The sequence below is a fragment of the Nematostella vectensis genome, chromosome 1, assembly GCF_932526225.1.
Source record: "Nematostella vectensis chromosome 1, jaNemVect1.1, whole genome shotgun sequence".
Classification (NCBI taxonomy): Eukaryota; Metazoa; Cnidaria; class Anthozoa; order Actiniaria; family Edwardsiidae; genus Nematostella; species Nematostella vectensis.
Window position 1 is genome coordinate 1701776 of NC_064034.1, and position 24035 is coordinate 1725810.

At 42.4% G+C, this 24035-nt stretch overlaps 2 protein-coding genes across 2 annotated transcripts; one reads left to right on the plus strand and one right to left on the minus strand.

Annotated features, from left to right (window-relative positions):
• The first annotated feature begins 69 nt into the window (after positions 1-69).
• Positions 70-3349, plus strand: LOC5516332. Its single transcript, XM_001636349.3, has 6 exons — positions 70-257; positions 544-749; positions 1559-1590; positions 1666-1702; positions 2030-2153; positions 2707-3349. Exons 1-6 carry the CDS (start codon positions 182-184, stop codon positions 2886-2888), a joined length of 657 nt encoding a protein of 218 aa, XP_001636399.3. The 5' UTR covers positions 70-181; the 3' UTR covers positions 2889-3349.
• A 2127-nt stretch (positions 3350-5476) lies between these two features.
• Positions 5477-12193, minus strand: LOC5516360. Its single transcript, XM_001636392.3, has 8 exons — positions 11998-12193; positions 11843-11932; positions 8026-8151; positions 7921-7932; positions 7701-7724; positions 6399-6521; positions 6114-6167; positions 5477-5774 (listed from the first exon to the last, which is right to left on the minus strand). The coding sequence occupies exons 1-7, from the start codon at positions 12062-12064 to the stop codon at positions 6139-6141; spliced, it is 471 nt and encodes a 156-aa protein (XP_001636442.3). The 5' UTR covers positions 12065-12193; the 3' UTR covers positions 5477-5774; positions 6114-6138.
• Between the last annotated feature and the right edge of the window lie 11842 nt (positions 12194-24035).

The following is a 24035-nucleotide window of genomic DNA, read 5'->3' on the forward strand; positions in this document are numbered from 1 at the left end:
GGAGAAGCTACAAAAATGAATATATATATATATATGTTTTCTCGTCCGATGAGTGACGTTGCGTTACTGTCAAGGGATCACGGGATCGAACATACCTCTGTTTCGGTTCCTGTTGGCAGAATATGTGAACTCAACTGAAAGTTATAGTCATTAAGCGCTTCATATTTGGACGCTGTGCTATATGCAAGGCTTCGTCATGGAGCTAGGGGTTTTTGTTGCACTTTTTGGATCCTTTTTTCTAATAACAAGCTTTCACCGTAAGTCGAAATTTTGATATTGTATTTTGTTCTGCATACCGAATTGACATCACAAAAAGCAGTCTCTTTAGTCTTTCAAAAATCATGTCTGGTCCAACTTTATACTTACTTTGTACTTAAGTTACAATGGAAAACTACCTATCATTTACCATTAACAAGAATTAGAAATCTGTGAGCCATTTGGCATTTCAATTGCATGTACCCGTGTACCATCCATTTGTTGTTTTTGTTGTTACTGTACGTTACCGCTTGCAAAAAGCTCAGAATCTTTCTTCCTTTCCTTCAGTATCTCAAGCTGCCTTCTCAAGTTGTTCTGAATTTCCTGTCATACCAGAGGGATCTTATGACATGAGTTCTGATTCTTATAACGATTATTCCAAGAGGCCACTGGGCTTCATGCATGCTTCTGCTCAGGATCCAACTGTTTCCACTAATGTCCCCAATCCTTGTGCATCACTCACCAATCTCACAAATAAGGCAGTGGAAGTGTTGGTGAGTAGATTACACTGGGCTCAGGGTACACGTGACCCTTCCTTCCGCCAAATGGTGGGTCATTTGTTATTGAAGGATTATCAAATAATATCCATTACTATTATGATTACACCCCTCTTCTGGTATATTGTGTTCCCGTCAACTTCTTTACTTTAGGCAGGTTTGCCTTGCGTAAAATCTTGCATTAGAGGTTTTCTTACCTTACCACCCAAGCATCGAATTCCTCGCCTGAATGACTTGTTTTGCTGGTGTCTTTGTTGCTTTTGTAACATGCAGCCTACATTGAAGCATTCTCATAGAACTACTGTATGATATAATTTATGACTTGGAAATGAAACAATGTATATGAAAACATTGCAAATACATTAATTGTCGCATTGTAACTTTAATTTACACTGAGCCCCAAAAATAATTTTTCCCTGCCAATGGAAGTCTAGTCTCCCGCACAGCCATTCTTTGTGTCGGTCACGTAGTGATGGTAGTCAGGCCACCAATTGAGCTTCTGAGTCAGTCATTATCATGTGTGTAGCTTGGAATGGAAATGATACAATTCATCCTGTACAACCCTTCTTATGCCCTGTGCACAGTAGTGACATAAGGACATAACAGCATGGCGCGTACACTCTAATCTCCATATGTCGTTATGTCGGGCTAAACAGATTGCGGGCGCCTATGTCGTTTTGTTGTTATGTCACTAGTGTGCACCAGGCATTAGCAAATACACTGGGCTACCCACCTGATTATTTCCCATTTGTTGCTGTACCCAATAGACAAAATCTGATAGTTATAATGATTCTTTTGATTTAAAGGTTGAAACTGTTGTGCGAGGGAAACAAGTTTGGTATGTTTGAAATTTCATGGGAAATCACATCTCTTCTTGAAAAGCTTATAATCTCTTCTGGTTTTGTATTAACAGTGTTGAAAGTGATGATGGAAAGGTGGCATGTGGAATGGTATGTGTTATTATTTATCTCGAACCTATAGTGTAATTCACTCCATTTATACTACACTCAGGGGTATGAATAGGAGATTTGTTGGTGTGATCTATATACAAGTGGATTACTGTGTGTTATACTGTATGATGACCAAGTAAAGAAAATAAAGGAGATCGATGTTAAAAGTGTCTGAATGTCTCTCTTTAGAGTTCCGTATTCCTCTCCCCCTTGCATTGCATTGCCGTCACTAGGCAAATACTGTAGGCTTTGCTAATGTAAGTAGGTGTAGTGTAGGTAAACTAGATTTTTTATTTTTTTTTGCCTTATAATTATGTTTATAATTAGGATACAATAAACCTATGCAAAGAAGCCACCAAAGATACGATGAAATATGAATTTTACTGTGACCCTGCCAAGGGGTGTGCTGGCAGTGTTAGTTTCTGGTACAGACTACGGCCAAGTGAAGGAGGTATGTTTGTTTTTGAGTTAGCATGCAACAGTTGTCCTAATAATTGAATAAGATAAAATACAACATAGTAACAGTATAATATTGACACATTGATACATTGAGAGATGGTTCTTCCCTTGTTAAAGCCAAATTCTTTCTGGTGTAATCAATCCTTGTCTTTTACTGGGAATGTGGAAGGCTGCTTTCCCTCCCCCTACCTCACCCCACCCCCTAATGTGACATTGCTATGGCAAAACTACCCTAATGGGGGAATGCCCTTGGAATGGAAAAGCAAGACCTGTAAAGCTGAATGTCATCCACAAGTGGGTCAAAAAAGGGCAAGCCAAAGCAAGGATCTAAAAAAATGGGTCAAATTAATTAATACCTCATGTCGCCACCTTTGCACACTCCAAAATTCACCTTGTCCGTTGCTCTCTTATTATGTTGTTTTTTCGTCACACCACTGTCAGCCCTTTAACATCCTTATACATTACACTGCACTTAACATTATCTTTTTTTTTTCCAAATTGTTTCTTTAAAATATTCATATAATAATTCAAAGTATGATTTTCAGATCCTGATATGTGGTGTTTGAATACTCGCCAAGTAGCATACCCCAGTAGCTTGCTACCTGTTCCTACCAAGCTTCCAACCAAAATGACAACTGCAAGCACTGCTCAGGTCATCAGACTATCTTCTCTTACACAGGGATGTGCACTTGTACTACTGCTCTATGCTCTCATGGGTGTTTTGTAATTAGAAAGTAATATTTCAAAGGAATGTGTGTTTTTAGATATCAAGATGACAATTGATTATATTGATCCAATTTAAACATTGAAGAGAGTTTATACAGTTTAAATAATTATTCCTGTCTACACCTATTTCAGATGAGGTTGCACTCAGAGAATCCATGTGTCGTATTACCCACTTTGCTTTTTGGATATCAAATAAAACAGGTTTGGAATGCTCTGTCTTCTTAGTGCTTTCAGAAATCACGAAGCGATTCATCTATTTGACTCATGGAGTGCAAACTTTATATGAAAATGGGAACAAAAGAGGGCATACATAAATATATAATCCACTATTATTGACTAGCAAAGGAAGAGTTATCTAGAGTAAGTGTATTATAATTTCTAAGTCCTTAGTGAGAACTAAGTTATTGTAAAGTTAAGATGGTAATTTTTGAAATAAGACGACATTATACATGGTAGACACCATTCATTTGTTGGTCACTTCACCCAATAGTAGGTAGACAAGAGAGGTGGGCAGACCCCCCTTTCAAATCAACGCCCATTTCAAATGAACGCCCCCTTCAAATCAACCCCTCTTTCAAATCAACCCCCCATTCAAATGAACCCCCTTTTTAAATCAACGCCCCTTTCAAATCAACCCCCCTTTTACAAATCAACCCCCCTTTTACAAATCAACCCCCCTTTCAAATCAACCCCCCTTTCAAATCATCGCCCCTTTCAAATCAACGCCCCTTCCAAATCAACGCCCCTTTCAAATCAGCCTCCCTTTTAAATCAACCCCCTCTCAAATCAACCCCCCTTTCAAATCAACCCCCTTTCAAATCAACCCCCCTTTCAAATCAACCCCCCTTTCAAATCAACCCCCTTTTAAATAAACGCCCCCTGTACAGGACCCGAAATGATCCCAGGACCCGAAACGATCCCAGGACCCGAAATGATCCCCAAAAGTACCCCAACTGATCCCGGGACCCGAAACGATCCCCAAGAGTCCCCGAAATGAACCCCAAGGAATTGCAGTAATGGACAAACAAAAGGAATGTGGAAGGATTGGCTTTCAGTTTTAAAAACATATGAAACATTTAAGCGTCATTTTTGTCACTATCCAGAAATTTGAATTAACTAAAACCATAGTATTAAGATTTTTATATACGACTGCGCGGGAAATACAGCTTTCGACAGCTTGGTTGAGTCAACAATTGGGGTCAAATAAAAATTCCCGTGATGGATATTTGAAGAACCAGGCGTGAATAAATAATTCATACATAACAAGCCATAAACGAATGTCTCCAAAGATTAGACATGCCTCTGCTTTCCCGTAGGAAAATGTTTGTTTGTGTTCGGTGAATAAAAGACCTATCATAAAGAGAGATAGAGAGAAATCATGCAGTGGTGTACGCACTACTACATAAGGAAATTCAAAACTCACATATTGCTTTCAACAAAAGCCACATCTCTTAACATTTTGCAACGGTAGTAAAAGGGTTGTTCGAGTGCATTACTCAGTGTGCTTTTGTAATTCCATCTTCTCGGCCAAACCGGCTGTCGGTAAATATTCGCTCGTGTGAACATGGATTTCGTGGTGAAAAACACGTTTGGTTGTCAAATGAATATAGATTTTTAGGGTGATGTTTACCGGAAACGAGATTTATAGTGTCAGAGTCATGTGTTGGAACTGCAAATGTTTCGAAGGTCAAAAGTTTGGTTGTTCTGAGCAAGGCTGTGCTTTGGCTGTGCTATGTTTATGTTGTACTCCTTTCAGTAGCAATTAAAAGTTGTGTATTTGTTTTGGACTCTGTTTATGGGTTTACCGCCGGGGCAATGTAATAAATAGAAGCATTGTATTGGAATTTAAGTTTTTTTAAGTCATGTTATTTAGAAATAGATTGGCTGTCAACCCTAAATTATGCTTTAAGAATTGGAAGTGCTTCTTCTGCTTTCCCTTTGTCCATTACCGCATTTCCGTGGGGTTGATTTCGGGGACTCCTCGGTATCGTTTCGGGTCCCGGGATCAGTTGGGGTACTTTTGGGGATCATTTCGGGTCCTGGGATCGTTTCGGGTCCTGGGATCATTTCGGGTCCTGTACACCCCTTCAAATAAACGCCCCCTTCAAATCAACACCCCTTTCAAATCAACCCCCCATTCAAATCAACGCCCCTTTGAAATCAACGCCCCTTTCAAATCAACCCCCCTTTCAAATCGACCCCCCTTTTCAAATCAACCCCCCTTTCAAATCAACGCCCCTTTTAAATCAACCCCCTTTCAAATCAACGCCCCTTGCCATACTGGATGAAAAAGGTGTTATGGAATTGAAGTTTTAGTCCCCCAATTCCATTACCCCTGCACGTACACACATGTCCGATACACTAATAGATACCAGTTGTACGAATGGTAAGCTGATTTTACCAAACATCATAGTAACCCGGGAACGTGTGCATAACCCCTCTCCTTTTTTCTCACATACGCAAGCGCCAGCACAGTGATGCAAGAAACTCAGTCAGATTTGTTTTTACACTGTGAGGTTCACTCTGATTACTTTGTGTTGCGCTAGAGAAACGACCTGTCATATTATTTTTCAGGATAAACACGCTTTATTATTGGTAATGCAACTTTTATTATAATCAAATTAATTTTTTTGTCTTACAATTTTGGCACACAGCACGCGAAATGTTAATATAAAATTATATCTGAAAGGATCTATTGATATGCAATGTTTTTCCTGTCCTTTGCCAAGAGTTTTAATTGTTTTTATGCAATTTTTTTATGTACTTATATTGACTTCGAATTTCAAAAGCTGAACTTTTTATGACAGCGACAATGATCTTTCAGCCATTTTGTTCTTGCACCATACAAGCTATCTTTGAGCATATATTCTGGTGCTTGGTGTATTTTCTGGAAATAAGAAAGAAAGTGGATAAATTAGACCTTACAGTGATATTTGTTTCAGAGAAAACATAAAATTAGACCTCAGAAAAAAGGCGTTCTTTTTTCTGATGAGCAACCGCGAAGAAGCCTAGAAATAGCATAGTACCGAGTGCTCTAGTCTGGGCCTCCGATTGGGTTCCCTGTGGTTGATAAGGGGATGTGACGTCAAAGAAAACAATTTCGTCAGTGTTTTGTTGGTTAGCTTGACCCAGGCCCCACACTGCCTTCCGGCTCATCTCCAAACACGGGAAACAAAGTACCTCATGTCCCTGAGGATGCTGGATAACGAGAATCTCTCTGTCTCACCTGTTATTAACATAAGACTCGCTCTTTAAACTCGAATAGGTCCAATGCACTGGCCTGAAAGATAGAAAAGAATGAATGGTATAAGTTTACTATTTAAGGTCTTCTTTGCAACGAGTAAAGATGTTCAGTTTTTCTTTCTTAATAATATTTCTTAGTCACTATTTAGTAGAAATGACACAGGTACAAAACCTTTGCTATTATTGCCTTATGACCGTTTTCGTTTGTGAATCGCGGTGTTTTAACTAGAAAATCACACTTATAGTGCAAGAAAGTTTGTGCGCTTACCGCAGGACTTCCGGCAGTATTTGTACGTGTAGGACGGGTAAGTGACACAGGGATCCTGATTGTACTCTTTCCTGTACAAGGGAATCATGAACTTGCAGTCATTGCGCAAGTCTTCACACTCAGCTGAAAAGAAAGATGAAAGGGAAAAATGTCAGAAATTAAGGGGCAACAACATTTAAATGCACTATGAACATATAGGCAACCTTTAGCGAGAGATAAGTCTCCGTACACCCCTGTACCCCACCCTGAGGGCTCCCTGTTTTCCATCCTGTTTATGGTCCCGGAGTCCCACACTTGTAAGCACTCGTTAGGATGAGTCTAGATACTACTCGCTTTTGAGTAAAAGAGCACTTGTACTCAAGTTTCTAAGTAGCCCATGCTTCATGGTTGGGCATTGTTACTCAAGGGATGAGAAACCATCCCTAGCTAGTTGAATGGCTTCTAACCAGCTTGAGTACTGAAGATCTATAGCCCGGGGGAGGGGGGGGAAACTCTCCAGAAAAGTAGACGAGGGTGCTCGATCTTTTAGGGTATAAACTTCTTACCATTTGTTATCTCTTAGGGGGTGTTTTAGGATTTTTCCCATTTTGCTATTTTTTAGGGGTTTTCTCACGCTCGGGGAGGAGGATTTTTTCGATTCTGCTATCTTTTAGGGTGTCTCACGCTAAATGGTGACCCAATCGCTCGAAACGTATTTTACAATAAACCACAAGTCAACTGATCGGTTGATACTTCCAACTTTATTGTCGTCAACATAACAATACAGGATCCGTCAGCCAATTAAAACGCATTGTTTTTTAATCTCTAAGGGTTAGGGGTTAAACATTCCTTCGACCACACCCAATGTGCTATCTCTTAGGGTTAAAAATTCCTTCGACCACACCCAATATGCTATCTCTTAGTGGTAAGAATTGTTGTTAACCACGCAGTGCTATCTCTTAGGGTTAAAAATTTTGCTGTCAAGCACCCCCGACTGTCTGTTTTTCTCGAAGTCCCCCACCCCCACCGGATCGGGATCTATTACCAACCAAAGCATGAGTAACCGTTACTCACATGTGAGTAATCGTTCCTCATCTTTGAATAATCGTTACTCATTATCTTGAGTCACTATCACCCCACTCTCCTTAGTAATGGATACTCGAAGTGAGCTACCTGTGATTCACCTGGTTCACTCTTCTGAGTAACCATTACTCACTTGTTTTGTAGTGTAAAACATGGCGAACAAGAAGCGCGAATATAATAAATACCAATAAAAAGCAAGTTAAAAGATAAAATACGTAGTTATTGATGACAGATTCTTACCTGAGGGACCTGGTGCTTTTTCCTCTGTAAGAGAAGCACAGATCAATGTCAATCAACGTGAATCTATGGAATTATTCACTAGTAACTTCTGGTTGTCCTTCTTTTTTCTACTTAAAATATTGCATTCAAAATATGCGACTCTGGAATTCAATCAATCAAACAACACGAAACAATACACAAACTATAGAAAACGTTTTAAAAATACGTAAGAATAACTTACTTGCTGGGCCACCTAAACAGGAAGTAAAAACGGAGAGAGAATTAGTAATCATTTAGGAAAAGACATGGAAAAATGAAGAGTCATTGCTTAGCTTTTATTACATACATGGGCTGCAGGTTCGCTTGCAGAAGCGCTTCGCCTGTGAGGGGTAGTCACTGCAGTAGTGTTTATCCATCTCTGCAAGTTCCTTGCATGCGTTTGGGCGAACGTCCCGGAAGTTCTCGCACGGCTCTGAAAAACAATACTTAGGTGAAAAACTGGGTCGTATGGGATGGGGGGGGGGGGGGGGGTTGGAGGTAAGTCTTCCATTTTGCCGTCTAGGTTAGATTTTTATAAGAGAACTCGTTTAATTCAAACTAATCCCCCCCCCCCCCCCTAACTCGAAATAACCATGATTCCCCTAGATACTGTATTTGAGTCGTTTCTAGCCTGCTAGCCGGCTCTCCAGTGGGTTAATTCGGAAATTCCTGTTTGGGGGGTGTCGGGATTCCTGTGGCGACGGGATCCTATTCCTCTATCACCTCTAGGTAATGCTTTTGAGTCGTTTCAACTAACTCGAACTTGTGCGGGTTCTCATTGCAGCTTGTAAGTTATAACAGGTCAACCCAAACTGTAACTTACATGTTTTACGCCAAGGTAAGTTGTTTGGCCTTCTAATAAAAAAATACTGTCCGTTGCAATCTTAAACATTTCTGAAGATACCAGGCATGTTAAAAAAATATTATCCGTTTGCCTAAATAAGGAAATGCATGCCACGGATACGAGCAGTTACGAATTTCAAGCATTCATTAGATTACCGAAGCACTATAGTGACCTACTTTGAAATGATGCCAAATAATGGTATCAAACCTTGCGGAACTCTCACTGCGCAAAGTAGCACCGTTTACCGTGACGAAAGATTTACACAACCTGAGGCCATGGGAGAGCAATTTTGGGCAATTACAAAATCATTACACAAGCCTATATTCATCAAGAACGGTGGAAGGAGCTATGACAAAAATGTTGATATCGATATAATTTGACAGTGAGTAAGTGAGGGGGGGAGTCTCATCTTCGCCGCTTATGAAAGAATAGCTATGAGATAAAACAGTCTTTGTCGCGTCTTTTACGCGTCTTGAATAGGTAACTAAGTAATACGTAATATACGAAAGATAATTCAAAGGGTTACTAACATGTGTACAGTTTAACGCTGAGTGTTGAGAGAGGGGGGGGGGGGGGGGGGGGCGGACTTGCACTCAATGATCAAACTGCAAAAATATGTATTATTCATCTTACTACTATTTATCTGGCAATAATCCTTAAACAAAGGGCGCGAGCGATGACTCAAGACAAGTTTTTATTTCGCTGAGGGGTCGAGGTTACAAATCTTCAATGGGCATTACATTGACCCCTCCTTAAATCTGCGCCAAATTAAAACTCGAGTCTATGTGCGCAAAGTGGTGTAGGTTAACCTTACGTTCTTTTCTTGCAGCGACAATAGGTAACTAAGTAATACGTAATATACGAAAGATAATTCAAAGGGTTACTAACATGTGTACAGTTTAACGCTGAGTGTTGAGAGAGGGGGGGGGGGACTTGCACTCAATGATCAAACTGCAAAAATATGTATTATTCATCTTACTACTATTTATCTGGCAATAATCCTTAAACAAAGGGCGCGAGCGATGACTCAAGACAAGTTTTTATTTCGCTGAGGGGTCGAGGTTACAAATCTTCAATGGGCATTACATTGACCCCTCCTTAAATCTGCGCCAAATTAAAACTCGAGTCTATGTGCGCAAAGTGGTGTAGATTAACCTTACGTTCTTTTCTTGCAGCGACAATGCCTCGAGGCAACTAGATAGATAGTTATGTTGCTTCATGTGTGTGTGTGTGGGGGGGGGGGGGGGGGGGAGTCGGACGCTCTAGCTCGCTTGTCTCTTGCCGTCACACCAACGTGATGCGTAATAAAGTCGATACCGCTAAGCTACGCGGGAGCAGGATGTAGAGATGTGCATAAGGGAATAAAAAAAGCTTATTTTGCTTAAGTATACGTTGTTCGCATCTAACTCTGAGCCTAGACAGACTGTATACAGATGGTAAAAAGCCACCAACCATCTACAACTGCTAAGATCCCGTGACCCAACTCTTGAACTGTGTCATCCACGAGATATGATCTTCCTTGAGACTCAACATGCCAACGCAAAAATGATATTGACGAATTACTATGAAAATTACTATGAAGTCGAGCACCTTCAGAAGGGTGTTATCAATTCTGGGTCAGGAACCTTCTTCAGGTGTCCAAATTCACGAGCGTTGTGCTTCGCTTGTGAAGCCGTAAGCGACACGAACTCAAAACAAAAATTTCGCCTATAATTTACTCTATATATTACGATTCCCAACAAAATTACACCAAACAGTGCAGTGGCGTAGCAAGGGGGGTGGGTGGCTTAGCCCCCCCCCCCTTTTAGCAGCCAAAAATACAGTAAATGTATAAGACATATAAAACATCTAAAATACAGGAGAAAATGCTTTGAAATTCCCTTTTGGGCCCTCTCCTGTTAAATTCCTGGCTACGCCGCTGAAATGTATAGATAATGTTTGGAACAACTATTTATTTTCAATTTCAGTAGCTCGGGTACGATAAGTTTGTGATAAGTTTGACAGCGATCTTGTTTTACACTTCGTGTTTATATCGATATATTTATAGCCTACGTGTAGCCTCTTACTCGCGAAACATCCTCCCGAGAGGATATTGCGCGAGTCAGCGGCTACACGTAGGCTATATATTTATAGCGAGGCAAGTCACGCAATTATGACACGCTGGTGTCACAAAACCTCATGGTCCTTGCCAAGTTGTTGGTGCGTGTTAGTGGCCAGTTTAGAACCCATATTATATCTATGAACGAAACGCCTATTATTATGGAGGAGCTGGTTCTTTTATGGTCGAACTGGTCCATGGACGAACAAGTCTATGGACAAAACGTCTGTTCCAGGTGTAGGTGTCCAAATTTCTAAAAGGGTGACTGAAATGTAGCCAGTATTGCGATTTGCGCAATTCTCTTCTGATAGTTCATCGGGCACTACATTTTCATATACACTAGAATTTAAGAAAATATTTAAATTAAAGAACATTTTCGGCCTTAAAATACTAAAAAGAAAAAGGACGGCCCAGCCTCAACTAAAAATTATACGGTCTTATATAAAAAAGAGCGTAGTTATTTTTCCTATTCGGCCTTATTTCCCACAAGGGAAGATGGGGATAAGTAAGTATTTTCCTCATTCAAAGTAGCAGCCCAAAATAAAGATATAATGCCCTAAAACCCCAAGGGCCTCTCCTTCATCGCTTATGATACGTCACGACTCGAGTACGTAGTTACAGAGGCCGCTTACATACAAGTGAACCAAAATCGAGTCCACACTTAGGTGCGCCTAGAAATAACATGCATTCCAAACTTTAAATAACTCGTGGAATGTACCAGCGCGGTAAACAGATGATCAAGATTTCCATATCGGCGATCGAAACAACTGAATAATCGGCGGCGAGTGCAAGATAAACATCGGCAGAATCAAGGCAATCAACTACAAATCCCAAGTGAACACTCGACATTAAAATTACTGTTTTTGTGTAGATTCAAGGCATAAAATCGTTCACCCAATAAATGTAGCGGTACTATGAGTAGGAAATAACAGAGACGTCCAGGCCAATTATCTAAAAGTGAATTTTTGTTAAGTCGCCGTTTCTTTAACACAAAAGAACTTTCCTTCTTTCCTTTGTATATGGGTCAAAGGTACAATATTATCATAATCACTGAGGTACAAAGTTAGGCTAGCAGCTCTAGAGTGACAAAGAAATAATAAGCTACCATGTCTACGCTAAGACCCACAACAGACGATAATTTCAGCTAAATGTTTTCGTGCCTGTTTTTGTGCGGAACCTTACCATCGAATGCGAATGTTCTCTTTGTTGATTCATCGTTTTCCATGTCGTACCGTAGCATGTCAGCCAGAAAATTCTTCAACATCTCGGCATCTATGTGAGAGAAAAGCTCTTTATAAATACAATTGAGCAGAAATATACACACATCATACACCAACCATATTTCTTGCTCTGTGCAGTATATGCCACAAACGTAATACAAAGTAGCTGGAGCGCAAAATTCATGATTGCTGGCTTTGTCTGAGGGTTCAGGGTGCTTGTTTGTAGTATATCAGCTTGCTGTGATATGGCAAACTCGCGGACTGCTGGTTTTATACTCGCTGTCGAGGAGCAAGCGCGTGGGGTGCTGAAAGGACCCTCCCATGATCGTACCAATAGGATATCAAGTTCACCAACTGCTTGACGATATTGATAAGCTTTGTACGTCCCTAATGGTTTAATATGTTTTATTTCGCATTACCACAAAAGAATAATAACGGTCAAAAAAATGACCGTTTAAATTTTTAACGGCTATTTTTCCGGATGGTTAAGTCAACGGCTTGCTTGAAGCCTTGTTTACTAAGAATGTCATACTCTTGAATAGTCAGATCTTTGAAATAGCGTCGCGTCTCTTTTTAATGTCCATCAACTTCTACACATAACCACCCACTATTCACATGCAACCTATGGAATCCGATTACAAGTCTTGTAGAATGAGTCATACAAAATAGCATAAACAACTTATCCTAGTCGAACACAGCACTTATTTGGGAATTAATTGACATGTAATGTGAGAATGCTGACCTCCACATAACAGCTCTTTCTTTTTGGCCCTCTCGCGAGGCAAAGGTGGCCGCGCGAATTGAGCTTATCACCATACCGTAACAGCCTGAGATAAACCTGAGGCCTGAGGTAAACCCAACCTCTGCATAAGGGTAAACCTTCCACTTTGCACTTATGTCAAAAACATAATTGCAAAACCCAACCTCGGCATATAGGTAAACCTTCCATTTTGCAGTTATGTCAAAAACATAATTGCAAAAACCAACCTCGGTATATAAGTGTTCTCTGTTTTTTTTTTTTTATTCCTGAGAAACATAATTGCAAAATGCTATGATCCTCTATAGAAGAAGTTAACTGCGAAATTTGCAAATGTGTTTTATCCCCATAATCATTTGCAACACATTGTAGAAAGTGCAATATCCTTTATAAACTTTACAAAGTGATCATTTACTTATGGAAGCGTTATACAGTATAAAATAATCAAAGCTTAGGTCATGCAGTAGTAGGGTTTTGGCGCAGCTGGCGCAACTTTTTGATCTCCCCAAATTTCATTCCAAAAATGGCGCAAAAGTCTCCACGCACCTCCGCCAAGCCTCACGACCTGCGCATGCGCGAGTTTGCCAGAGATCTCTTGCACGACCAAGCCCACCTGTCAATCACTTTGTCACGTGACGGTCAAGCCCACCTGTCAATCACTTTGTCACGTGATAGCCAAGCCCACCTGTCAATCACTTTGTCACGTGATAGCCAAGCCCACCTGTCAATCACTTTGTCACGTGATAGCCAAGCCCACCTGTCAATCACTTTGTCACGTGACGACCACGCCCACCTGTCAATCACTTTGTAAAAAACCTGTCAATCACTTTGTCATGTGACGACCACGCCCACCTGTCAATCATTTTGTTGAAAACCTGTCAATCATTTTGTCAAAAACCTGTCAATCATTTTGTCAAAAACCTGTCAATCATTTTGTCAAAAACCTGTCAATCATTTTGTCAAAAACCTGTCAATCACTTTGTCACGTGACGGTCAAGCCCACCTGTCAATCACTTTGTCACGTGTCGCATCTAGGGGGAGCTCGGGGAGGCTAGCCTCTCGGCCTCACATCTAAAAAAGCTTTTGAAAAGTGGTTTAAAGACATGACTGGTTTGATAGAAATGGAGAACCTGAAGGTGAAAGATCTGAAAGCCCTCGCCAAGGAGCGGGGTATCCCAAGATATTACTGGATGCGGAGAGACGAGCTCGTCGGGGCGCTGACCAGCACGTCACCACCACCACCACCCCGACGGGTTCCTTTACCCAAACTTGTCAAAGGGCTGCCACGACCACCACGCATTACCCCGTCCAACACGTCGGAGAGTATTCTCGACGGCCCGATACCTGAGATTAATGTCCCTATTCTAAAACCCTCCCAACCCCCACGGAGTTCCCGCGTCCAATCACTCAAGCATTTTGCAAACAGGGCGACCAACTTGATCAAGAGCGAGTTAGACAAGTTTGCGGATTGGATACTATCTTATGTCCCTGAGCCCATCAAAAAGACCGTCAAAGAGGCTGCAGATAAACGGGTCGAACGTCTGAAGGAGAGGATTAAGCGTCTACACGAGGAGGTGGAAGATCGCTTCACACCCAAGGAACAACAGACGGCGTTGAAGGGGTATCTTAAAACCCACGGAATAGCCGGGCAGAGAGGTTACGACCCCAAGACATTCATCGCCAGAATCAAACCGAAAGTCTTAGAGCTCATCAGTCAACAAAAAAAGCCTATCAAAGTGAAGTTTATCTTTACTTGCGGGTTTATAAAAGAGGATCCGGCTACAGCTCAGATCGAAGAAGAACTGGGATATTTTCATACAGAAAAGCCCGAGATTGTGACAGAGTCGACTGATCTCTCTGATTTGTTCGATACGATGACAAATTATTTACTCGGATTAGTTGAGCTGTTCCAGAAGCAAGGCTCCGGATGGCAGTTTGACCAAGTGGAATACTTTGACATCAACATAGATCCCTTTGAACCGCTTTCTGGGTCTTCCTATATTCCGCTGCCGCCGAAACTAGCGTCTAAGAAGGCGATCATCAATGTTAAGAACGAGAATGATCACGAATGTTTCAAGTGGGCAGTAACCTCTGCTGTGTATCCTAGGGAGAAAGATCCTCAAAGGTTCAGTAAACAAATGATAGAGAACTCTGAGAAATTCGACTGGTCAGGGATAGAGTTCCCCGTCTCACTAAAACAGATTGACAAGTTCGAGAAACAGAACCAGTATACGGTTAATGTGTTTGGATACGAAACCAAAGTATATCCATTGAGAATCAGTGAGAAGGATCCAGATAATGCAATCAACTTACTTCTCATCTCGGATGATGAGACGAATCATTACTGCTGGATAAAGAATATGATGAGATTAGTATCTACTCAAATTGATGAGTTTCATCATACTCGTTTTTTATGCTGTAGATGTCTGAACTCGTTTCGATGCAAACAATCATTAGAAAAACATTCTGAATGCTGCGGCAATCATGAAGCGGTTGGAATAGAGATGCCTAAGATAGATAAGGATGGAAATCTACCCCACATTAAATTCAAAAACTACAACAGAAAAATGCGTGTCCCCTTTGTTGTCTATGCCGACTTTGAGAGCTTCACAGAGAATATAGACACATGCTCCCCAGATGGGAGTAAAAGCTTCACTAAGCAATACCAGAAACACAAACCGTCTGGTTTCTGCTATCTCATCAAGTGTTTCGACGGAGATATATCCCCACCCGAGCTTGTACGGTACACAGCTGAATCTCCAGACGAAGATATCCCACAGCTTTTCGTAGAGTCTTTGGAGTCAGACATTAAGAAAATTTACGATAAGTTCAGGTTCCCTAAGAAGGTGAAAATGACTCTGAAGGACAAAATCGCCTATAACGACGCCACTCACTGCCACATCTGTGAGGGTGGATTAGGGGAAGACAAGGTTTTGGACCATTGCCACCTTACAGGGAAGTACAGAGGTGCTGCTCACAACGCATGCAACTTAGATCACAAAATTCCAAAGTTCTTTCCTGTTATCTTTCACAATCTGTCTGGGTACGACAGCCATCTATTTATCAAGAACCTTGGTACATCGGAAGGTAAAATAAACTGTATACCTAATAACGAGGAAAAGTATATTTCTTTCACAAAACAGATTGTAGTCGACAGTTTCACGAACAAGGAGGGCAACAAGATTGATGTTAAACGTGATATCAGATTTATCGACAGTTTCAGGTTTATGTCGGCCAGTCTCGACAGTCTAGTGGGTAATATGTCAAGGGAGTGCTTCAAAAACCTGGCGGAGTACTATGAGGGGGAGGAGCTCCAGCTGTTGTTGAGGAAGGGTGTTTTCCCTTACGACTGGTTCGACGGCTTTAGCAAGCTCGACGCAACACAGCTCCCACAGAGAGAGGCATTCCACTCCAAACTCAACGACACCGACATATCGGAGGAGGATCACCTGCACGCGCGGAGAGTGTGGGAGGTCTTTGGGATGGGGACCATGAGGGATTACCACAATCTGTACCTAGAGTCGGATGTGTTGCTTTTAGCTGACGTTTTCGAGAACTTTAGGGACGTTTGTCTCAAGAATTACGGTCTGGACCCCGCTTGGTACTACACAGCGCCAGGGTTGGCTTGGGATGCAGCGTTGAAGACCACCAAGGTGAGGCTAGAGCTTCTAACGGACTATGACATGTTGCTCATGATTGAGAAGGGCATCCGTGGGGGTGTCTCCATGATAAGCAACAGACATGGGGAGGCAAATAACCCTTACATGAAGGAGTATGACCCTGACCTACCCACAAAATATATCACCTACCTTGATGCTAACAATTTGTATGGCTGGGCGATGAGCAACCCTTTACCGACTCACGGTTTCAGGTGGATGGGTGACCAAGAGCTGTCAGGTTGGAGAGACCGCCCATGCATTCTGGAGGTTGACTTGGAGTACCCTCACCACCTACATGACTTACACAACGATTACCCACTAGCCCCGGAATCTATCGGGCTAGGCAATGTGGACAAGTTGGTCCCCAACCTTAACGACAAGACAAAGTACGTTATCCACCATGAGACTCTGAGACTTTATGTGAGTTTTGGGCTAAAAGTCACCAAGATTCACAGGGGTGTCACTTTTGAGGAGTCTGCTTGGCTGGAGCCCTACATTGACTTGAACACCGATCTGAGAGCCAAGGCGACAAACGATTTTGAGAAAGATTTTTTCAAGTTAATGAACAACTCCGTCTTTGGTAAGACTATGGAGAACATTAGGAACAGGGTGGACATTCGGTTGGTGACGGACGAGAAGCAGGCCAAGAAGCTCATATCAAAGCCGAACTATCAACATCGCACCATCTTTTGCGAGAATCTAGCCGCCATCCACATGAAGAAGACAAAGCTGATCTTCAACAAGCCTGTCTACTTGGGCATGTCCATTCTGGACCTGAGTAAGACGCTCATGTACGATTTCCACTACAACTTCGTCAAGCCCAAGTACGGTGAGGATGCAAAGCTCTTATTCACTGATACTGACAGCCTGATGTATGAGATCGAGACGAAAGACTTTTACAAGGACATCGGCGGGGATGTGAGGTCCATGTTCGACACCAGCAACTTTCCGAAGGGTCACCCATCTGGTATTGAGGTGGGTGTGAACAAGAAAGTCATCGGAATGTTTAAAGATGAGGCTGGGGGCCAACAAATCACAGAATTTGTAGGACTGAGGGCCAAACTTTACTCGTACAAGATGGATGAAGGTAAAGAAGAAAAGAAATGCAAGGGCGTTAAGAGAGCAGTCGTCAAGAAGAGCATCGGTTTCGATGACTACAAGGATTGCTTATTTGGTAAGAAACCTCAGATGAGACTTATGAATGTCATCAGAAGTCATAAGCATGATGTTTACACTGAAACGGTGAACAAGGTCGCTCTATCTCATGAGGATGACAAGCGAATCATCTGTGATGATGGTATTCACACCTTCGCTCACGGTCATTTCAGAACGCTATTAGGTGGTGGCTCAGTATCTTCAGGGACGACTTGAAGTTCTTCCCTAACGAACGACCTCCTTGGAGCGCCTTCGGAGAGGTAGTACAACACAGGCTGTCCAACTGAAACAACACTGCGTGATAGATCAAACACTTTTAAACTCCAAATAGGGTCTGTGGCTCGTCTGCGTTCACCTCCTTCCTCTTCTCCAGGAGCTAATAGATATCTAACTCTAACCCCTGGTGGTAGTCTAACTTCATCAAGTCCAACAGGCCGCTTATACGTTGGAGGATCAATATCAACCTCTTTCAAACCAATAGATTTTGCAGGCTCTTTGCCAGTAATTCTTATGGGTTGACTATTCAGAGTTTTCAAAACATCTGGCAATCGTTTCACCCAAACTCTGGACCGATCATCGCTAATCATTTCTTGAGCATACTGATGAGAAAACAACCTCTCCGCCAGTGTTCTATTGGCGCGTTCGACAAAAGCCTGTGCGCGATGGTTCCCAGCTTCGCTTCGCTGGATGGTGACACCCTTCTTTTTCATAATCTTCGTTACCTCTCCCCTAAATTCTGTCCCCGGGTCGACAATCACCGTATGAGGCCATTTAAGTTTTCTGGAGTATATCTTTTCAAACCCTTTAGCAATTCCACTCGAATCCTTGGTAGTCAGTGCTTCTGCATCTTTATATCTCGAGGCAATATCAATCACAACCAACGCGTAACGGTAGGTTTTTCTGCCTACGTTATCGTGGGGCATAAACAGCAGATCGGCTTGGTGAATCTGATTAGGTTTATTCACAGTCCAATGCGGTCTGGGGACATACTTTGGAGCTGGGAGGTAGATCTGCCACAACGCCTGTTTTTCAAGCCACCTCTTAGCCTCGGCTTCACTGACTTTAGCGACACTAGCTAACTTAGAAATAGCTGAATACCCTTTCCAGTATCCATCGGTGGAATAGTATATTTTTGATAACCTGCTTTCGTTACTCATTTAAAGATTATCTCTCTTTTCTTAAAATAAAAGATGGCACAAGCGATATCAGAAAAAATTAACCCAAACAGGATCCCACGGGAACCCTTCGGCCTGAAAGCGGAACCGTTGCTGAATCGGATTACATTCAATCCCTCATCGGCAAGTCCTGGAGAAACCCTCTATATAAATATTCCAAAACTTGCTGAAAATGTAGTGATTGTTCCAGGTAGTGTATCCTTACTATTTGACTTAGACGTCGCAGGACACGCGAATAATACTCTCGTCAACAACGTTGGTCGAAACCTAGTGTCGAGACTCAAGATTCTCTTCGGTGGAGAAACACTACAGGATACTCAAAGATACGATCTCTTCCAAACCTATCACGACTTATACTTACAAGCTGAAGATCGTGGGGATAGAATAAGACAAGGTATCTCCTCCGAAAACATGAGGAAGCTCAGGACAAATGCAGGTGATAAAGTGACCTCAGATGCTAAGGAAGTAGCTCTTGCAACAGTTCACAACACCAAGTACTGCATTCCACTCGACCATCCTATTCTCAGCGAGCATGGGGTCTTTTATCCAAAGGCGTTACCTCATCCGCTAATCTTTGAGATTACTCTAGCCCCAGTTTCCGACGTCGTTGTTTATGCTGACACGGTCAAGACTCCAACGTACACCATCACAAACCTCGAGTTGGAATATGCTTGCATCTCAAGTGAATACTTGGCCCGTGAGGCGTTGTCGGCTTATCAGGTTGGTAGAGGATTCTTTTACGAGAACGTCATTCTCCACAAAACGTTCACCATCTCCAAACCTAATGATGGTGTCATAAACGAGCACATTAATCTGCCGAGGAGGTCAATGACAGGGATATTGTGTCTGTTCACAGAGAGCTACACAGGAGGAGCAAGGGATTCCGAAAAGTTTGTCAATCCAAGTATCACATCGATCAACATTAATGTGGATGGCATGCCAAACCGTCTCTACTCCAAGGGGATGACACCGCCGGACCTCTGGGAGTCGGTAAAGAAACGTTTCGGTAGAGAGGGTGTTAAGCAAAAGGATTTTTACGCTAATAACAAGTTTGCTCTGTGGGTCGACTTGAGGGCACATCCAGATAACAGCATTCACGGAGGAGGTCTGGTCTTGAACAACACGCGAGACGGAGTAAAACTCGAGATGAAACGAAAAGTTGGAGGAACGGGAAACATCACCTGCTACATGTTTGTAGTAGCCGACGCGTTGATGGAGGTTATGAACTCGAATTTGAGAGCAATCATGTATTAAAAAGGACTTGTGTGATAATACAAAAAGAATGGAAGAATTACGGGAAAAAGTTCCTTTTCATTGTATTATCACAGGACCTACTAATTGTGGGAAGACAAAGTACCTCACGGAACAGCTCCGGGGGCCGTTCCGGCATGTGTTTGAATACATTGTGTTGATTTGTCCGACTTATGCGAAAAACAAGTCCTATCGTAGATTTGCTCACGGAGATAAACGTTTCTTGGTATTATCGCCGGATGCTAGTAACACCGATGAGATTAACGAGTTACTAACAGATTGTGCGGTGCTATTTTCTGGTACAAATACGTTACTCGTTTTGGATGACTGTGCTGTATCGAAAGATCTAAAGCAACGCTCGAACAAGTTTATCAATCTAGCGTTCTCAGGGAGACACGAAGGATTATCAGTGTGGGTATTGACGCAACAATTAACATCCATAGCAAAGCCCTTCCGTGATAACGTCGCCTGTGTGGTCACATTCCATAATCCATCTCAAATTGGCACCAAAACACTGTTTGAAGATTATGGAGGTGATTTAGACGTCGAGACTCGTAAAAAGTTCGTAGAACTGCTGAAAACTGAAAAGTATTCCAGACTCTGTTTCTGTCTACGGCATCCATTCCAAAATTATTTGGAGATTCCTGCCACGCGGTGAGCTCTAGGGCCAGCCCCTCGAAGTGGTTTAAAAACATCTTGGTCTACTTACAAAATAAGATGGCAAGCGTCGAGGATTACATGGAAGAGAAACCCGAGTCTGAGGGAGCCCGAGGGGCTAGCTCGAAGGGCGAGCCTCTCGAAGATGATGTTGAAGTCAAACGAGAATCGCTGGCTATTCTCGCATCTCTTGGGACTACGAAGGAATTTCTTGGTGTCGGTATGAGTCTTGGTGATATCAAGAAGCTCCCGGCGAAAGACGTCGAGAAATACTTTGTCCGCTACCAGACTGTCTTAGGCAAGCAAGTTACTGATGGATTAGTAGAATCAGCACTTCAAGTAGTGTCTCAAGTCATTTCCTATGTGGTTCCTATAGATGACACCGAAGAGCTTAGCAAAGACTTACAGAACGACGAGTTGGTTAAACGCGAATTGTCAAACTTTGCAGGTCTCTTGGTATTGAAGGGAGGAAGGATGGTAGCACTTGCTAGTGCCCTCTTTCGGGTCGCTAAGCATGTTAAACTAACACCTTCACAGGAGACTTCCAACAAACTTCAAGAAGTTTCGAGCACAACTGAGCAAACTCTTGACCACACCTGAGCACACCTAAGCAAGCTCTTGAGCACACCTGAGCAAGCTCTTGAGCACACCTGAGCAAGCTCTTAAGCATGATGTGATTTAAAGATTCTTTATTCAGTGAGTAAAGAATCATGTCTGACGAAAATCAAGAGGTTGAGCAAATCACAAAGGACCCTCCCCCCAGGAAGAAGAGTGCCGCTAAGGAGAAAGATCCTATAAAAGTCGCTTCTGGTAAGAGAGTTGCCGAATATAATAGGAGGTGTAGAGAAGCACTTGCTAGGGAGATGAAACGCGAGGCGGAGGCGAGTTCAGAAGACGCTGCACGAGCAGAGACACCCCACCAAGAGGGAGCTCGAGGGGATAGCCTCTCGGACGCTTGGATTCCAGAGCTATCGTTTACAACTGTACTGGCTCTAGTTGGAATAGGGCTCACCGCATTGGATATGTATATGCGTTTTTACAAAAAGACGCCCAAGATCAACGCCAACGAGACTGAAACTTTCGAGAGGCCTGCCGCTCGAGGGGCTAGCCTCCCGAACGCGACGCCAAAAATAGGAATGTTGTGATTTAAAGATTATCTGAATCTGTAATAAATAAAATCATGTCAACTGAAAACAAACTTGTGAAAACGATCACCGACTCAGCAGTCATCATCGGATTAGCCGCCGGTATGGGTTATGTTGCTAAAAAGGCTATGAAAGAGTCATTCATCAGCGACCCTTCGTCAAGTGTTACAAACTACGCTAAATGGGTTGCTGTCCTGTCCGGTAGTATGTATCTGAAAGATTATCTGGAAACACAAAAGATTTTGCCAAAACCGCTGTAGGCGACTTAAAGATCTTATAGATTGATTAATAAATGGCGAGTATAGCATTTATGATTGGTGGAGCTATTCTTAATGCGACGGCATTCGTTGGAGGGAGTTACCTAGCGAGATACTTATCTTCTGACGCTACTCATGTTGATAAAGAAAAAATAAGACATGATAAAGCGCTTGAAAAGTATCAACAAGCAATGGGTGATTGGCAGAAAAAAAGACAGGAATACCAGGATTGGTTGACTGAACAATACAACGATAAAGTTCGTGCGGATGAGAACGATAAAGAGACGGATGAGGCTTTCAAACTATACGCTCAAACACATCCAGATTTTGATTTGAAAGAGCCCGAGCTCTCTGATTACTACAGACCAAGTAGCAACCAAAAGATGGGAGAGATGGCATATGTTGGAGGTGGAATGTTAGCTCTTGGCTATGTAGCGAGTAGGTGGATATGAGCCGGCGCGACTTAAAGATTTCTTATTTTCAAACAAAATAAGAAATGGATATAGATTTTGATCCCACAACAGAAGAAGGTAGAGAAGATTTGAATACTACTGTAGACGAAGATTATGACTCTCTTATTCCAAACGATGGTGAGGGAAGAGAATCATGGAATGAAAGGATTTCAAACAGATTTGGTAGAGGTGCAAGCTATGTGAGTAGGAGGTTGACTGACTTATGGAAAACACGAAACCCCGGAAGGGCTGTCCCCGAGTACATGGAGTTACAGAATATGGGAGGTTCTCCTTCAACGGACACACTTAGGGTAGACCTTTTGTTATCGAAATATCCAGATCTTGATGAAAATTTAGTTCAGATTTCAACGGATGAAAGAGGAAAACAATTCATTTCCTTCTATTCTGCGAGAAAAGGTGGTTGGACTATACCAGAAAGGTTGTATAATGAGGATAGAACGGTGCGGAAGAGTGTTGACGACAAAATCAGATCCGGAAAGTACAAGCAAATTCAGATTCAACTCGATGAACTAGACGCTACAGGTAATACACTCAGAGAAGAAGAAGAGAGAAACACCGAGCAAATGAGAAAAAATAATGAGGAACGAAGTGAAACAACTAACCAAGAAAGACTAAGAGCTATAGATCGTAAAAATGAAGAGCTCAGCGAAAGAAATTCTGTCATAGATGAGACTTTGGAAGAGAATCAATTGGAGAGAGAAAATCTTGAAGAGAGAATGTCGTTGAAAGATCGTGTCAAAGCGATTTTTAAGAAATACGGATTCACCACCGTGGCTGTCGTCACCGCTGTGGGTGTTGTTATCGGTGTTATTGTCTCTAACCTGAAGACGGGTTTGACAAGTGTCGCAAAAGGCGTTGGAGACGGTCTGAAAACAATAGGCAAAAAATTAGGAGAAATACTCCCAGGAATGGTTGGTGCGATAGCTAGTTTCATCTTTAGAACGGCGGGTGAAGTCGTAGGCTTTTTAGCTAAAAACGCATGGCTTCTCATCGTCGCTGTCGTCCTGTATTTCGTAGAACGATTTAAAAGGAGACGGAAATCATAACAAATGGTATTACTCTACATTGAAGGGAACGTTGGTGACTTTACCGTCTATTTAGAACACCCTATTGAAAAGCCGCGGTTTATCGCGCTGCGAGGATGTGCGTTTCATAATCGTTGTAACAGTCTCTCAAGCGAGGGAACGGTCTCCGACGGTGAGAACATTATCCTCAGGATCCCCGCGGGGCAGTATACGATCGAGACGCTAAAACGTCAAATAGATGGGGGTATGCGTCTTGGTGAAAAGTCAGTCTCTATTAGAGACTCGTCACTCGAAGTTCATCGGAACGTCGTGTTGAATGAGCCGCTCGCCTGCCTGTTAGGACTCAAGACCAGGGAGCTGGAAGCAAACACTCGCCACGAGATAAAGATGATAGGTCACGAGGCTATTTTTATCCACTGCGATCTTGTGAACGCGTCCGACTCCCTCCAACAAGGGGCGCCCTCACAAATCCTAGCAAGTGTAGAACTTGATGAAGGAAAGATATACCTCAATCCAAGCGATCCGGTACGGGTTAGTACCACATCAGTCGGTTACGTGAGTAGTCTCCGTCTTAGTATAAAGGGCGGTGACGGAAACACAA